Source organism: Pelophylax lessonae (assembly GCF_965119305.1).
Source record: "Pelophylax lessonae genome assembly, chromosome: 1".
Classification (NCBI taxonomy): Eukaryota; Metazoa; Chordata; class Amphibia; order Anura; family Ranidae; genus Pelophylax; species Pelophylax lessonae.
In genome coordinates this window covers 142354121-142372403 of record NC_138768.1, presented here as the reverse complement: position 1 = coordinate 142372403, position 18283 = coordinate 142354121, and the positions used below count along the sequence as shown (strand labels likewise).

General features: G+C 43.3%; 1 protein-coding gene across 1 annotated transcript in view; it reads right to left on the bottom strand.

The window, feature by feature from the left end:
* Positions 1-18283, bottom strand: part of MSH3 (mutS homolog 3) — a 429495-nt gene that overhangs the window by 137759 nt on the left and 273453 nt on the right. The window contains 1 exon segment of the mRNA XM_082257605.1: positions 2293-2357. Coding sequence (XP_082113731.1) covers positions 2293-2357 — 65 coding nt within the window.

Genomic DNA, 18283 nt, shown 5'->3' with positions numbered 1-18283 from the left:
TCCGTGCCACATCAGTGCTCATCCGTGCCACAGCCATGCTATGACAGTGCTCATCCGTGCCACATCCATGTCACGTCAGTGCTCATCTGTGCCACATGCATGTTACGTCAGTGCTCATCCTTGCCACGTCAGTGCTCATCCGTGCCACTACAGTGCTTACCAGTGCCCTATACTGCCTCACAAAATTGTAATGGGAAGTCAGGAAATGACAGTGCTCCCTGCATGTTGGGCCTCTGTATGTGGCCAGGCTGTGGAAAAGTGTCACACATGTGGTATCGCCATCAGGAGGAGTACCAGAATGTATTTTGGGGTGTAATTTTTGCTATGTACATGCTATGTGTTGGAAATATCTTATAAATGGACAACTTTGTGAAAAAAAAAAAAAATTAGTTTTAATTTTCTTTCCACATTTTCCAAAAATTTGTTGGAAAAAATGACATGTTCAAAAGACTCCTTATGCCTGCTAGATTATGTGTTGGGGTGTTTTCTTTCCAAAATGGGGTCATTTTGTGGGCGTTGCCATTGTCCTGGTGCTCCAGGACCTTCAAAAGTGTGATAGGTGGTCAGGAAATTATGTGTGTAATTTTTGCTTCTAGAACACCTTGACTGTGCTACTTGGATGTTGGACCTCTGTATGTGGTCAGGTTGTGGAAAAGTCCCACAGAGGTTGCCATTACCAGCACAGACCTGAGATGTCCACACCGTAATGCATACTCATCACACTGAGTTGACAACCATTTTCTAAACCTGCATGACCTCTTGCCATGCGGCTTACCTATATACTACAGGTTTCCAGCATATTCACATATACTCCCATGAGTGCCCCCTTTGGGGTTGTCTCACTGGACCGACTTGGATCATTGTGGTGCCCACCGACTAACAGTACTGTGGCTCTCCCTTCTTTCCAATTTTCAAGTAAACCTACCTACAAAATATGTGCACATTGGAAATCAGGCATCCTCTTTCACTGGTATACCCTACCAGTTTTTAATTGACAGCTCCCCTCGGTTTATATGAAGACCCAAGTGGTACATAACGTGATTTGAATCCTGGTTGAACCCTGAAGAAGGGTTTTTATCTGAAACTCGTAGGGTCTCTCGTTTTCCTCACCATTTGTACCCTGGAATCTTCTGTACTGGGTGTGAACTGTCATTGCATGCAATTTTAGCATATATTGTTAATTTTTCTTTTTATTTTATGTATAACAAAGTATTGATTATTTTTTATACACTAGTATCTTTCTTCTAAGTGTTCAGTCACATTTATAGTCCCACCAAAATCAGGGGTTCCCTCTTTTTTCCACACATGTGGTATTGCCATACTCAGGAGGAGTAGCAGAATGTATTTTGGGGTGTAGTTGCAAGTATGCCAATAAAGTGTGTGAGAAATAAAATAACTTGGTAATATGACCATTTTGTGAAAAATAAAAAATTAAATAAAAAAAAAATAAAAAAAAAAAACAAACAAATCTTCATTTTGCAAAAAATTGTGGAAACAAATTACAACTTAAAAAAACTCACAATGCCTCTTACTAAATACCTTGGACCTCTACTTTCCAAAAAGGGGTCATTTGGGAGGTATTTGTACTGGCTTGTTAGGGTCTCAAGAAATGAGATAGGCCATCTGTACATCGGGTGTGATCAATTTTCAATGATTGGCACCATAGCTTGTAGACTCTATAACCTTCACAAAGACCAAAAAAATGTATACTTATTTGGGTTATTTTTACTAAAGATATGTGGCAGTATAAATTTTGGCCAAAATTTATAAAGAAAAATTATTAATTTGCAAAATTTTAAAACCGAAACAAAGAAAAATGCATTTATTTTACAAAATTTTTGATCTTTTTTTGTTTAAAAAATTCACGCAAAAAATAGAAACCCCAATTATGATTAAATACCACCAAAAGAAAGCTCTGTTTGTGTGAAAAAAAAGGACAGAAATTTCATATGGGTACAGTGTTGCATGACTGAGTAATTGTCATTAAAAATGTGAGAGCACTGAAAGCTGAAAATTGGTCTGGTTAGGAAGGGGGTTTAAGTGCCCAGTGGGTAAGTGGTTAAAATAAAAAAAACAAAAATAAACATAATGGGGGGACCTCGTGGGGGTACTGGAGGGTAGGAGGGTTTATACCATTTAAATTTATTGAATAAAGGCGTGTGCTCTCAATATGGATTTTTAAAAAAGCCTGCTATGATATACTCGAATATTACAAGTTTTATATTCACACACGTTTACTTGAAAAAAAATGTGCAGGTTCAACATACACACAATAGGAAGTCAAGCACATACCTGCTTACAGTGACCCAGTTGGATGGAACATTAGGCACCAAGGAATTCTTCACTTCTATTAAAAACTTAAAAAAAAAAAAAGCGTAAAATAAAATTTACAGCATAAAAAGAAAAAGCAAACTAGGTTTTGTAGTATAGATTCAAGAAAATGAAAAGGTACAATCACAGAAGTGCCAAATGTGTTAGGGGACTAATTATTAACAAAACATTTGAACACGAGCATGATCAATTTTTGATTAAAGGAAACCTGTATTAAAAAAAAAAAACATAACTGGTCATTACTTACACCTGTCTGAGACCGCTTTATAATCCTGTTACTTATTCCCTCAAAAAAATGAAAGGCGTTTTTACATTAAACTTCTCCAACTACTACTATATCTAGACAAGGACATACAATATAGCTATCCCGCATTGTGCTCCAGTAGCATGACCCCAAATGCTTCATAATATGACTGTGGATTACATTCATACATTTTTCACTCAGCTCTGCCCCCTTCCACCAATAGAAAAAAATATGGAAGGCAAGAGGAAGGAGCCCAACAGTAAAACTTGAGGAATTAAGCCAGTATTAGTAGAATAGAGGACATTTAAGCTCTTTAGGCACTTTAGATACCGGTCGTCTGTATATTAGAAGCTATTATGTTTAATGGCAGTACAGGGTTCCTTTAAATAAATAAGTAAAATAATCTTTCTTGGTATTAGTTTATTTTACTCCTTTCCACAGCAGGTTTTAGGATGGGAGGTACAGCACTGTGAGACAGTTTTACTACATTGCACAATGCAGCCAATCTAATACTTGGTAAGTGTCAACATGAGGAGAAAACTGAGTAATAACCTCTTCAATGTGCCAATAGCCTTTCAATGTGTAAGTAGCAAGATTAATGGGTTTTTATATGAAAACATTTAAGAATAAGACGCACCAGAACTAAAGTTACTGAGCAGCACTTTTCAAGATTTCTACAGCATACTTTTACTGTTCTACAGACAGCCCACCTACCCCCAAGAAATCCCTACCTTTGGGTGTGTGGAGGAAATGTGTTCGTATCTTCGCAATCTAACTCCAGGGCCACACAATTTCACATGGAGAGGGATGTGAATATTCCTTAGCAAATACAAACTTCTAAAAATGTAGTATTTGCATGGGGAAGGGGCAAGTTCCTGTTTAGTTCTATGTGCTCCTGTCTAGTTGGAAAAGTGAATGTATGATCCACATCTTTGAGATCCAGGATTGGACGCACTTTGCCACCCTTCCTGGGCACAGTGAACAGGTTTGAATAAAACCACTAAAAATGTTCTCGAAAGGGAACTGGCACAATCACTCCCTGTGACAGCAGATCTTGCACGGCTCCTCGTAGGTCTGTTAACCCATCTGGAGATAGGCAGAGGTTGGATGGGAAGAACCTGTCCAACGGTCGGGACCTGAATTCGATCTTGTAACACAATCAGAGTTTGTGAACCCATTTGTCCTGAACCAAGCGAAGACATCCCACCACCCCAGAAACAGGTGAGATCAAAACAGCAGATCTGAATTGGCCTGTTCTCGGGTTACCCGACCATGGTCTTCTAGGAAAACCCCCAGAAGACCTGAATGGCTTCGCTCCTTTCTCCTGCGACCCAGATGTACGAAAGGGCCGCCTATGGGCAGTAAATTAAGCCCCCCCGTCTATTATGTGGTGCCGTGCCCTTGGTGGATTGGGGAAGAAGAGTACTCTTCCCACCCGTAAGGCCTTTGATCAACTCATCCAGGGAGGGTCCAAACAACCTTTCCCCCATAAAGGGAAGGTCAGAAAGAGCCTTTTTGGAAGCCTGGTCCGAAGACCAGCTTTTTAGCCACACCATGTGTTTTAATAGCAACCCATGCTGCAGACACTCTGGCTACCAGTGGAGCCGCATCACATATATACAGAAGGGCTTGGACCATTTGGTCCGTTAGCTCTATCAAGCCCGACGAGAGCTGCTCCATTTCCAAGTCACCTTTCAGCAACTTTGCCAATTCCGTTATGGTCTGTGACACCCGAGAAATCACTAAGACCAGTTTCAGTATTGAGCCCGCTATCACATGCAAATGGTGGGACAGAGGCTCAATCCATCTATCCACAGGGTCTGTAAATACCGGGGACACCTCCACCGGAACCACAGTAGACTTGTTTAGTCTGGAAACCGGATGATCCACCTTTGGTGGTACGTTCCATCTAGCAGATACCGCGTCTGCAAAGGGGTAGCGCCTTTTAAAGCGCTTAGGCACCACTAAGATTTGTTTGATGCGCCCCCACTGTTCATTGACAGTGTTGTGAAAAAGTTCCGGACAGGGAAAAAACCTTGCCCGACTTCTGGGACTTGCGGGTGCCAAAAGACACCTGCGTCCCTGTACTTGGATTTCGCTAAGGCGTTTGATACAGTTCCCCACAAGCGCTTAATTTATAAAATAAGGTCTGCAGGTATCGACAGCAGGGTTTGCTCTTGGATAAGGAACTGGCTAAAAGGCCGTGTCCAAAGGGTGGTAATAAACAGCGCATACTCAGACTGGTCTGAGGTGGTAAGCGGGGTCCCCCAAGGCTCAGTCTTGGGACCAACCTTGTTCAATTTATTCATAAACAGCATTGAGGACGGGATCAGTAGTTCGTTATCAGTTTTTGCAGATGACACAAAATTGGCCAGGGCAATAACTACACAGCATGAAGCAGATATCCTACAGAATGACCTGGACAAAATTACGGAGTGGGCAACGACATGGCAAAAATGGATTTTTGTAAAATCTTACCGTAAAATCCTTTTCTCTTAGCTCATTGACAGACGTAGTCCTCGGTGATACAGCACCTTCGGGTTATGTTGCCTCCACAGGAGTAGGACTAGACAGGAAATAAAATGCTCTGGCCACACCCTAGGGGCAGTCCCCGAGGGTATATCCTCTCTCTCTCTCTGCCCCAGCAAATCAGTTATGTCACAAAAGCAGTGTTTAGAGAATTTAACCCAACCCAACTTAAAAACAGAGGGGCGGGTACTACGTCTGTCAATGAGCTAAGAGAAAAGGATTTTACGGTAAGATTTTACAAAAATCCATTTTTCTCTATCGCTCATTGACAGACGTAGTCCTCGGTGATACAGCACCTTCGGGACGTCCCAGAGCAGTATCACAAATGAGGGGTGGGAAAATGGAAATCAAATCCAAATCTAGAAGGCCCAACCGGTGCCAACTAGAAGTTTACAATGCTCATCCTTAATGATGAGACTCAACAAAAAAATTTTCAAACAGAAAAAAACCTTCGAGGTAGACCACCGGTCTCCTCAAATTGCGGCCTGCAAAACCTTGTGGCCAAATGAGGCATCCGCCGATGCCATCACATCAATTTTATAAAATTTTGTAAAGGTATGTACCGACGACCAGGTGGCCGCCTTACATACCTGGACCACTGACACCTGATGGCGAAAGGCCCAGGAAGTACTGAGCGCTCGAGTGGAGTGCGCCCTAACAGGGAACAGAGGACTCTGACCCTTAATAGAATAAGCCTGTACCACCGTCTGTCTAATCCATTTGGCAATAGTCGCGGCAGATGCAGGCAACCCCTTTCTGGGGCCATCCGTGATCACAAAAAGTGAATCCGTCTTACGGAACGATTCCGTAGCCTTCAGGTATACCCTGATTGCCCGAACCACATCCAAGGAATGCAACGCATGTTCCCGATGATGATTGGGCTGAGGACACAAGGAAGGTAGTACAATATCTTCATTCAGATGAAAATCTGAAACCACCTTTGGAAGAAAGGATGGCTTAGGATGAAGTACTACCTTATCCCTATGAATCACCAAGTATGGGGACTGGCATGATAAAGCAGCCAGTTCTGATAGCCACCAAGAAGGCCACCAAGTAAGCAAGGGAATCTCCCTGATGTTTTCAAAAGGAGGTTTCTGTAGAACCGACAAAACCAAATTAAGATCCCAGGGCGGTAAGGGTGCGCGGACTGGTGGAGCCAGGTGCCGCACCCCCTGGATGAAATTCCGCACCAAGGACTTGGTAGCTAAAGGTTTCTGAAAGAAGATTGCTAATGCTGAAACTTGACCCTTGATGGTGCTCAAGGCTAGCTTCTGCTCAACCCCTTTTTGCAAAAAGGCCAATATTCGAGTCATCGAATAGGTACGTGGAGGAAATCCTAAAGATTCGCACCACGCGATATAAGTCTTCCATGTGTGATAATAGACTCTGCTAGAAGTCGCTTTCCTTGCTTTAATAAGGGTAGGAATGACTGAAGCTGACAACCCTCTGTCCTTCAGTACTTGGGTCTCAATGGCCAGGCCATTAAAACCAGCGACTGTAAAGCACAATGGTAGATTGGTCCTCGAGACCGCAGATACTCCCTGAGACGCAGTTCCCACGGAACGTCCGCGACTAGCATGTCCAAGTCGGCCAGGCCGGCTTGGCGAGGCCAGCCTAGAATTTCTAGGACCACTGGCACTGACGGGATTTGAACCAGGCGTCCCTAGAGCTATCTGGCCCCGACCATCCGAGAAAGTCTGGTCGTTTTCTGTTCCCACACATTTATCCGACACCCGATTCCTATCAGGAACGGTGATCTCTCCTGGTTGAATCTCAGGGACCGAAGTCACCCGGCTAGAGGCTTCTTGGTCTGTCTGGTCAACCAGATCCGATTCCTGTGGGGAATTGAGACTAATCTTAGGAAAAGGTAAAGAAAAAGATCTGTTCAGGGAACGGTGACTACCGCTCCCTGTAGCACTTAAATGTTGGAAGGGAAGAATCGCACCGGTAGTAGTAGTCGATGCTCGATCTAATGTCCTGAATACCGGTGAAAACGTCCCCCCACCCTCAAACCGGGTGGGGGCGCACCTTCAGGCTGTGTAATCCTTTGCTTCGGGTTTGGCTGAGTCGGTCCTCTGTTTGTCCGACCAGCCCTTCTTGAACCCTCCTGGAGGAGTCTTGCCTTTCCCGCTTGTTCCAGCCGGGCGTGCGAACCCTTTATGGGCGGTAAAGAAAGGTCCTCGCTTGTTGCGAGGTCCCTTAGCTTTAGCAGCCTGTGGCAAGAAAGTGCTCTTGCCCCCAGTGGCATCTTTAATGATTTCATCTAAGGTGGCCCCAAATAGGCGATTCCCCTGAAAAGGGAGATTCGTCAAGGTCTTTTTGGAACCTAGGTCAGCTGACCAGCATTTTAACCACAGCACACGTCTGAGGATTACCGCTGACATAGATGCATGCCCTAATAGGGGAGTAGTATCCAAGGCTGCGTCACAGAAAAACTGTAGCCCTTGTATAATCTGTTCCATCAAATCAGATGTTCCCTGGGGAATATCTTTTCCCCTAAGGTCTTGGCGTACCAATCTCGCCCATTCCGTTAGTGTCTGGGAAACTAGACCAATAACAATTACTGGTCTAAATGCTGACCCTATCAGGGAGAAGATAGTACGGGACTCTGCTTCCATCCTTCGATCCACCGGATCCTTAAAGGACGAAGTGTCCTCCACTGGGATAACCGTGGCTTTATTCAGCCTGGAAATAGGTGGATCCACCACTGGTGGTACCGTCCATTTCTTAATGAGGGATTCCTCAAACGGATAGCGTCTAGCAATACGCTTGGAAATAGTAAAGGTACGCTTAGAATGCTCCCATTCTCCTTTTATTTTATTAACAAAACACTTGGGTACAGGAAAAACCTTCACCGTTTTGATGGGCTTGTTAGTACCAAAGGGAATCTCTGTTTCAGTTGCCTCTGCCGGTAAAACCTCAAGTCTTAAGGTTTCCCGCACCGCCACAACTAGTGCGTCCACCAATGCTTCTTCCTGAATTATGGCGGAAGAATGAACGTCCTCCTCACTGTCTGAGGGAGCTTTACCTGAGGTAACAGCCCTTGCAGAGGGACCTGCAGCTGCAGTGACCATCTCTGAATCTGAGTCAGAGGTGTCAGATAATATAGGGGTAGGCGGGGGTCGCTTTCTTGACCCCCGTCCCTGACAGGCCGCCTCCACCCGAGCCACCATAGACTCCAAAACTGCTGTAAATGCATCCATACTCTGTGCACCGGCGGGTCCCGTGGCCCCCTCGAGGGAAACAGGTGGGGGTACTTGTGTGGCAGGGTCCATGATTATTCCAGTAACTACCCGGAAACTTCAATCCAAACTTAAATAAAAAACTTTGTGGAATTCCACAAAAAATTGTGGAATTGTCTACCCCAAGAGGTGGTTTCTGCGGGTAGTATGGTGACTTTCAAAAGACTCTTAGACTTGCATCTCAAGGATCAGGAGATTAAAGGCTATGTTAGATGATTACAGTCACACACACCTACACAGGTTGAACTGGATGGACTATTGTCTTTATTCAACCTCACCTACTATGTAACTATATATAGCCATTAGGGGCGTGGCCGCCAGATGACGTCATCGGGAGACCACGCCCCCTTATGTCACAGATGACATGCCGGGCTGCATGCTCGGATAAGGGTCTGGTATGGATTTTGGGGGGGACCCCACGCCGTTTTTTCGGCGTGGGGCTACCCTCAAATTCCATACCAGACCCGAAGGGCCTGGTTTGGAACCTGGGGGGGAACCCCACGCCGTTTTTTTCCCCATTTTGGCGTGGAGTTCCCCCTCAAGATTCTCACAGTGCAGGTCGCGCCGCAAGTCGGATCACCCTGATCCGACCTGCGGTGCGACTTCCATTCAAATCAATAGGCTCCCATAGGGAACCATTGATTTTGAATGGAAGAAAAAAAACGTATAACGTGGCTTAACGCATGTTAAGCAACATTATTCAGCCTTTAGCAGCGTCAGACGTTTTTACAGCTTGACGCTGCAGCTCCAGAACGCACAGTTCCTGGGTTTTTTTTGGAGCTGTAAAACGCCTATGCCACTTGGAGCTCCTAAAAGCTCTATGTGTGCATGAGTCCATAGAATAACATGGATGGGCGTTCTGCAGCTGCAAAAAAAAACGTCTGACGCTGCTAACAGCAGCTCCAAAAACGTCCAGTGTGCATGAGGCCTAAAAAGTAAAGCCTTACCAAAAGGTTACCAAAAAACAAACAAACCGCTAAGATCGAAGTGCCAGCAGGGAACTAGGTCCTACTCAAACTAGGCAGAAACAAACTGAAGCCTATAGCAGAGTGTGTAGGTGTATGCCTGCAGAGACAGCCCCATAGGCGTGGTAAAGCTTTTTCCTGCCTAGTGTTCTACTTCTGTAGGGGGCAGCATAACCCAATGGTCAAGTATTTTATGGAGCTGCGTCTGTCAATGAACGATAGAGAAATGTTCCCTTTAATTTATTTGATTTCATCTATGTAATTGGGAATGTTAATTTGATATACAGTATTGTGCAAAGATTTTAGGCAGGTGTGAAACAAAATGTGAAAATTAAGAAAGCTTTTAGAAATAGAAGTGTTACTGGTTTATTTTTATCAAGTAAAAAAAGAGTAAAAAACAAAAAACAAAACAAAAACTAAATAAACAGAAGAGACCCAAACATACATTGGGATAACATGGAGACAGAAGAATTTGAGGCTGAATACATCCACAGAAGATCTGTGGTTTCTTCTCTAAGAAGTCTGGAACAACCTATCTGCGGAGTTCTTTCAAAAACTGTATGCAAGTGTACCGAGAAGAATTGATGATGGTTTGAAGACAGGGTAGTCATACCAAATATTGATTAGGATTTTCTTCTGTTTGCTCACTTTGCATTTTGGAAACTGATGAAAATAAACAATATAAATATTTTTGAAAGCATTCTTAGGCCCGTTCACATAGCAGCGACGCTACTTCCCGGGGCGACCTCCAAGGTCGCGGCGCGCTGCTCGCCCGCGACCTCGGAGCAGCCGGAACGGACTTCATAACATTGAAGTCTATGACGGTCGCTCCGGGTCGCCCCAAAGAAGCTCCGGACCTTTTTTCTAAGTCGGAGCGACTTGTGTCACTCCTATTAGAACGGGTCCGCAGCTTCCCTATGGAAGGCGACCTACGGCGACCTGTGAGGCGACCAGGTCGCCTCACAGGTCGCCCCAGTGTGAACGGGGACTTACTTTACAGCATGATATACACAAAAAAAAGGCGCTAGAACAAAAGGAAGGGTTTTGAACTAGAAAGTGTCAGTCCACAGCTGCAAGATATCCCCCTTGGAAAGAGTCAACAAAAGCACAAACAATTCTAATATTGACACGGTCGAAGTCCAAGGCGCTTACTTTTCAGCATATTTCACACCCGCCTAAAACTCTTGCACAGTACTGAATATATATATATATATATATATATACACACACACACACACACAGTTGTGTTCGAAATTATTCAACCCCCACTGAAATTGATTGTTTTGGCCTGTTTGACATTGATTTTGATCATTCAGTCATCCTGCTTACAATTAAATCAAAGAGGCACGTGTAGGTCAGACAAATATAACATAACATTTATAATGAAATAACCACAAATGTCTTTTCTGTGCTCACATCATTATCAGTTTGATTCAACCCCCAAGTGACATTCAATCTCAGTACTTAGTACAACATCCTTTTACAGTTATAACAGCTTTTAAACATTAAGCATAGCTTGACACAAGTGTCTTGCAGCGATCTACGGGTATCTTCGCCCATTCATCATGGGCAAAAGCCTCCAGTTCAGTCACATTCTTAGGCTTGTGCACTGCAACTGCTTTCTTTAAGTGCCACCAGAGTTTCTCAATCGGATTTAAGTCTGGTGACTGTGATGGCCACTCCAAAATGTTCCAGCCTTTAATCTGCAACCATGCTCTAGTGGACTTGGAGGTATGCTTGGGATCATTGTCCTGTTGAAAGGTCCAGCGTCTCCCAAGCCTCAGGTTTGTGACGTACTGCATCACATTGTCATCCAATATCTCCTGGTACTGAAGAGAATTCATGGTACCTTGCACACGCTGAAGCTTCCCTGTACCTGCAGAAGCAAAACAGCCCCAAAGCATGATTGACCCCCCGCCATGCTACACAGTAGGCAAGGTGTTCTTTTCTTCATAGGCCTTGTTCTTCCTCCTCCAAACATAGCGTTGATCCATGGACCCAAACAGTTCTAATTTTGTTTCATCAGTCCACAGAACACTATCCCAAAACTTCTGTGGTTTGTCCACATGACTTTTGGCATACTGCAGTCGACTCTTCTTATTCTTTGGAGACAGCAAGGGGGTGCGCCTGGGAGTTCTGGCATGGAGGCCTTCATTACGCAGTGTGCGCCGTATTGTCTGAGCAGAAACTTCAGTACCCACATCTGACAAATCTTTTCTCAGTTCCTCAGCAGTCACACAGGGACTTTTCTCCACTCTACGCTTCAGGTAGCTCACAGCAGTCGAAGTCAGCATCTTCTTTCTGCCACGACCAGGTAGCGTTTCAACAGTGCCCTTTGCCTTGAATTTGCGAATGATGCTTCCTATGGTGTCTCTTGGTATGTTTAACATCTTTGCAATCTTATAGCCATTGCCCTTCCTGTGAAGAGTAATCACCTCTTCTCTTGTTTTCCTGGACCATTCTCTTGACTTCACCATGTTTGTAACCACACCAGTAAATGTCTAGAAGGAGCTGAGTATCACAGTCATTTTAAAGCTGCCTAATTGGTGCTTATTAGGCTTTATTGCTGCTCCCTGACATCCACAGGTGTTTTCAATACCTGATTGAAAACACTTCAATGAACCTCTGTTCTTCAGAGTGGTAGTCTTTAAGGGGTTGAATAATTGTGTCAATGAAGAATTCACAAAAGAAACATTTACTACTGTATTACAAAACCAATTGATGTCATTTTAGTTGCATATGGTTCTTTAAGAAGTCCTTGTAGGATTTCATTCTGAATACAATTACAAATGTACACTAAATTCCCTAAAACCCTTTACAGCATTGGGGGTTGAATAATTTTGAACACAACTGTATATATTTGTCAACATCTGCAGGTGACAGCACAGACTGAAAGGATCCACTGGATAGTATTGTGTGCATATATAGTATAGTCATGAGCACATGTGTGAAGAACTGCTGACTTCTACATCTAAGGAGAAAGGACCATTAAAGATTTGTGTTCTCCACAAATTATTTACAGTACAGTATTATTATTATTACATACTCCTGTGGAATATTGTGGTTTGATTTATATAGTAATGCTGTATTTTAGTTTGTAACATACTGTAAGTGTATAACAATTTCCAACACACGGATTATTTTTTTCTGATCATCGTGTATTTGTATTGTGATTGGATTCATGTTGATTTATTTAGTAGCGCTGCACTTTTATACATATTACGTTTTTTTGGATGTGAGACTACAAGTAAGTGTTGGCAGCAACTAAAGAGTATATGCACAGCCTTTGGCAATAGAGAAGGAAATTGATTGCGCAGAGACTTATTTGGTTATTGTTAATCCTGTCAACCATGTTGAATCAATTAATTGTGATTGATGTTATGTTTAAGACCATCTTCCCCGGGGACCACAATAGTCTCTATGATTAAGCCCTTTAAGGCAAAACGCATCGGAGCAGGTGAATGACAGGTGGCAAGTCACACTGTGGATCTGTGTTACTGGAATAAAGCTTTTTAACAACTGTGACGTCATCAGTGTATGTCCCTTTCTTTCCTTTAACCACTTAAGCTCCAGAAGATTTTACCCCCTTCCTGACCAGGGGGTATTTTGTGATTCGGCACTGCGTGAATTTAACGGACAATTGCGCGGTCGTGCGACGCTGTATCTAAACAAATTTGGCATCCTTTTTTTCCCCACAAACAGAGCTTTCTTTTGGTGGTATTTGATCACCTGTGCGATTTTTTGATCACGCGCTATAAACAAAAAAAGAGCGTAAATTTTGCAAAAATAGCAATATTTTTCACATTTTTTTATATGAAATTCCCCCCAAAAAAAAATTAAAAATCAAAATTTAACATTTTCGGCCAATTTGTTTTATGCTACCTATGTTTGGTAAAAAAAAAAAAAAAAAAAAAAAAAAAAAAAAAAAAAAATCGCAAAAAGCGTATTTTGATTGGTTTGCGCAAAAGTTATCGCGTTTACTAACAAAGGGAAAGATTTTTGTCTTTTTTTTTTAACGCATAATGGCGGCGATCTGCGATTTTTTTTGCGGTACTGCGACAGACAGATCGGACCCTTGACTGAAATTTTTGCCACTTTTGGGGTTACCAGTGACATTTCTACAGTAATCAGTGCTATACATATGCACTGTAACTGTAAAAATACACTGGCAGTGAAGGGGTTAACTTTTTTTTGAAAGGGAGGGGGGCTATGTGTGTCCCTAGGGGCGTGCTTTCTACTGTGATTGGCTGTGGCTTCAGATGTATGAAGAGTGATCAACGGTTCTACATAGTAGAACCGTATGATCATCCTTCATACACAGGGGAGAATGACAGGCAGCTTGTTTACACAAGCCGCCTGACTTTCTCCCTCTCCCCCGCCGATCGCAGAGTGACCGGCGGACATCGGGTCCGCCGGTCACACGCGTTCCGTGACCACGCGGGAGCGCGCCTCCGGCGGCGCGCGCTTGCTCCCTAGACCCTCACAAGCTAGTGACGTAGCCCTACGTCACTTTGCCTGTGAGGGGCTGATCGCCGATGTAGATAGTCGTGCGGCGGTCGGCAAGTGGTTAACCACTTTAAAACCGGAAGGATTTGCCCCCTTAATGACCAGGCCCTATTTTGCGATTTGGCGCTGCGTTATTTTAACGTACAATTGCGCGGTCGTGCGACGCTGTACTCAAACAAAATGTACGTCCTTTTTTTCCCACAAATAGAGCTTTCTTTTGGTGGTATTTGATCACCTGTGCGATTTTTATTTTTTGCGCGATCGACAAAAAAAAAAAACATAATATTTTTCACATTCTGCTATATGACATTCTCAAAAAAATAATTTAAAAATCAGAATTTTTTAACATTTTAGGCCAATTTGTTTTCTGCTACATATTTTTGGTAAAAAAAAAAAAAAAAAAAATCGCAATAAGCGTATTTTGATTGGTTTGCGCACAAGTTATCGCGTCTACTAACTACGGGAAAGATTTATGTCATTTTTATTGTTTTTTTTCTAGTAATGGCGGCAATCTGCGATTTTTTGCATGACTGCGACATTGTGGCAGACAGATCGGACCCCTGATATTTTTGACACTTTTGGGGGTACCAGTGACATTACTACAGTAATCAGTGCTAAAAATATGCACTGTTACTGTAATAATGACACTGGCAGGGAAGGGGTTAACCCAGGGGTGATCAAAGGGTTAAGTGTGAGCCTAGGGGGTGTTTTCTAACTGTATGAGGGAGGGACTTGTAGAATCAACACTTTGATCGCCCCTGGTGCTACTGTTAACCCCTTCCCTGTCAGTGTCATTATTACCTAGACTATGGGTGATCCAGGGGTTAAAATGTGAGCCTAGGGGAGTAATTCTAGCTGTGGGGGGGTGTGGCTTCTGAAATGACCACAGAGACATGTGATCCTATATAGAAGGATTACATGATCTCTATGATCATTCCAGGGAGAAGGACGGTCGGCTGTGTTTACAACCGACCATCCTTCTCTCTCAGCGGGGAACAATCGCGGGTGTCAGGCAGTCGTTAAGTGGTTAAGTTACATTTTTTGCTCGTTTAACAACACAGGTTATGGTGAGAAGGAGATTTAAAGTGAACCTACACTTAGCCCATGCAGTTAAGTTTCCCATTAAAGCTAGCCCCACCAGCAATATACTGTATGCTTATCCTTCCCTTTGATCCTCTGGATCAAAGACTGGATTCTTCTAGGCATGGAGGAACATATGACTTACGCTCTTCCTCCCACATATTGGTTGGCAAAAGTAGAGCACATATAGGGGGCTAGTATGCGGGCATTAATGTGAACTGGATTCAGTAAAATGTTTTGGCTATACATGTTTTAATGTACAGTAGGCATGTAACCACTGGCAGTTTTTTTTTGCCATCTTTGTTCCAATGGATTTACCTTATTCTTCCTCTCCCATAGCCAAAATAGGAAGTGAGAGGAAATCCCTGATAGGAGAATCCCTTGAACCCCCCCAGGTCACCAGATGTACTTTCCCCATTGGATAATTTACTCTCTATGGGCTCTTTCACATGGCCGCTCCGATTTTTTTTTTTCCGCTGCGGCACTTTTTTTTTTTTCAAGGACACGGATGACACTTGGTTTTGCATCCGTTCCGTTTTTTAAACGAAAGAAAAATAGGGTTCTGTGCCGTTCCAAAAAACGGAACAGAACTAAAAGGACGCAAATCGGATGTCAGCGGATGGTCATCCGCTGACATCCGCAATCCCATTGACATACATTATGTCTGTTTTTCATCCGCAAAAAAATAGGATGAAATACGGACATACGGAGCGCCCGTGTGAAAGAGCCCTATTGCTGTTTTAAGGATCCAAAATTTGGAATTTTCTTTTGTTTTCACTTTTAATGATAACAGTAAACAGAACAAATAAAGAGGATAAGCCCCGGTTCACAATAGGGCGACCTGTGAGGCGACCTGGTCGCCTCACAGGTCGCCGCAGGTCGCCTCCCATAGGGAAGCTACGGACCCGTTCTAATAGGAGCGACACAAGTCGCTCCGACCTAGAAAAAGGGTCCGGAGCTTCTTTGGGGCGACCAGGAGGCGACCGCCATAGACTTCAATGTTATGAAGTCTGTGGCGGCCGCTCCGAGGTTGCGGCGCGCTGCTCGCACCGCGATCTCGGAGGTCGCCCCTGAAAGTAGTGTCGCGCCAGTGTGAACCGGCGCTAAATCTCCCTAATGAGGCAGAGGTAGAAATAAAAATTGGTGGTCTAATCCGTCTCCACTCTAGACAAAAAAAAAAAAGAAAGTTTTGCCTTTAGTTATCCTTTGAAATAAATTTGAATATAATTGTCATCTACACTCTGGTCATATTTATGTAAAGATTAAAAAAAAAAAAAATGGAAAAACCTTTACGGATATGTCAAGACAAAAATCTTTAAGTACTTCATTTTTAATTGGACTTGCTCTGTAATGTTAAAAGTTTTGTAGCTTGTCCAAGTCACTTCAATTCTAATGGAATTTGGTTAGCATTAGAACTGAAGAATTGGTTTGAACAAGCTACCCAATTGTCTTTAACCTTACAGAACAAGTCCAGTTGAATGTGACTAATTACGACCAAATACACTATATTGTCAAAAGTATTGCAAAACCTGCCTTTACATGCACATGATCTTTAATGGCATCCCAGCCTTAGTCCGTAGGGTTCAATATTGAGTTGGCACACCCTTTGCAGCTATAACAGTTTCAACTCTTTTTGGAAGGCGATATAAAAGGTTTAGGAGCGTGTCTATGGGAATGTTTGACCATTCTTCCAGAAGTGCATTTGTGAGGTCAGCCACTGATGTAGGACGAGAAGGCCTGGCTCGCAGTGTCCGCTCTAATTAATCCCAAAAGTGTTCTATGGGGTTGAGGTCAGGAGTCTGTGCAGACCAATCATGCCCCTCCACCCCAAACTCAATCATCCATGTTTTTATGGACCTTGCTTTGTGCACTGGTCCAAATCATTTGGTGAAAGCGGGGGGGGGGGGGATTTTGGTGTGAGGTTGTTTTTCAGGGGTTGGGCTTGGCCTCTTAGTTCCAGTGATAGGAACTCTTAAGGCATCAGCATACCAAGACATTTTGAACAATTGCATGCTCCCAACTTTGTGGGAACAATGACTGTGTACCAGTGCACAAAGCAAGGTCCATAAAAACATGGATGAGCGAGTTTGGGGTGGAGGAACTTGACTAGCCTGCACAGAGTCCTGACCTCAACCCAATAGAACACCTGCGGAGACTGCAAACCAGGTCTTCTCGGCCAACATCAGTGCCTGACCTCACCAATGAGCTTCTGGAAGAATGGTCAAACATTCCCATAGACGCACTCCCAAACTTTGTGGACAGCCTTCCCAGAAGAGTTGAAGCTGTTATAGCTGCAAAGGGTGGGCCAACTCAATATTGAACCCTACGGACTAAGACTGGGATGCCATTGAAGTTCATGTGTGTGTAAAGGCAGGTGTTCCAATACTTTTGACAATATAGTGTACATCATGACCTGAATAAATGGGAACCTTCACAGACATGTTAGCAGAAAATCATTAGAATCCCTGTCTGGGAAGCAAGGTTAAGTGTTTTTCCAGAGACAGGCTGAACTCAAGGGGAGAGTGTGGTAGATGGAAGGGCAAACTTCTTAATGTAAGTTAGTATATGTATTTGACATATCTAAAGTTATTTGCAGGCCCCTGTAAGTGCAAGACTTACCATTCTGCTGTTCATATTTTTGCGAGAACACCTTTCAGGTTTTTTTTTACATGATTCACAAGTTATTCCAATAGAATATAGTAATGATAATGTGTAGTTATGCGTGAAAACATTTATAAACAGACCCCCTACTGTTTATGGGATCTTATGCCTATTACAGTCATACACACATTGAAGAAAAAAAAAACATGGTTAGCTGTCTAGTACTACACCCATAGGAGCTGCTGATTAGGATGGGTCCTCTGTTTTTTGCCTCGACCTTCTCAAGAACCTCAGCCCCTCTAACACACGAAGTTGAGTGTACAAACATGCAAAATCACTGAAAGTAATACTTAGTACCCAGTGGTAGTGCCATATCAATGAAAACAGGCAACAAACCAAGTAGTAAAGGCAAACCTAATAAACGGTCACCCAAAACGGTTGGTAACTAGGCAAGCATAACATGGATTAACAGTGGAAATAACACAATTTAGCACACAATTTGATTAACAGTAAGGACTAGGTATATAGGATGACATTTGGTGTCCAGGTCAGCATAAACAGTAGCAAGGCCACCTCAAGTGCAGCAGTGAAAAGCAGTAAAGTTTAATCTTCAGAGTGCTGGAACTATACTACCAGAGAGCATTTATGGTGGCGATGCTAGTCCCAGAGTCATTGGGTATGCACTGTCTAAAAGAAAGGAAAATGGTAGAGGAGGGGGCAGGGGGACTTGCATAAAATTTGGGGAGGGGCATTGCTTTGAGATGTTCTCCTGTCGGCTAATACTG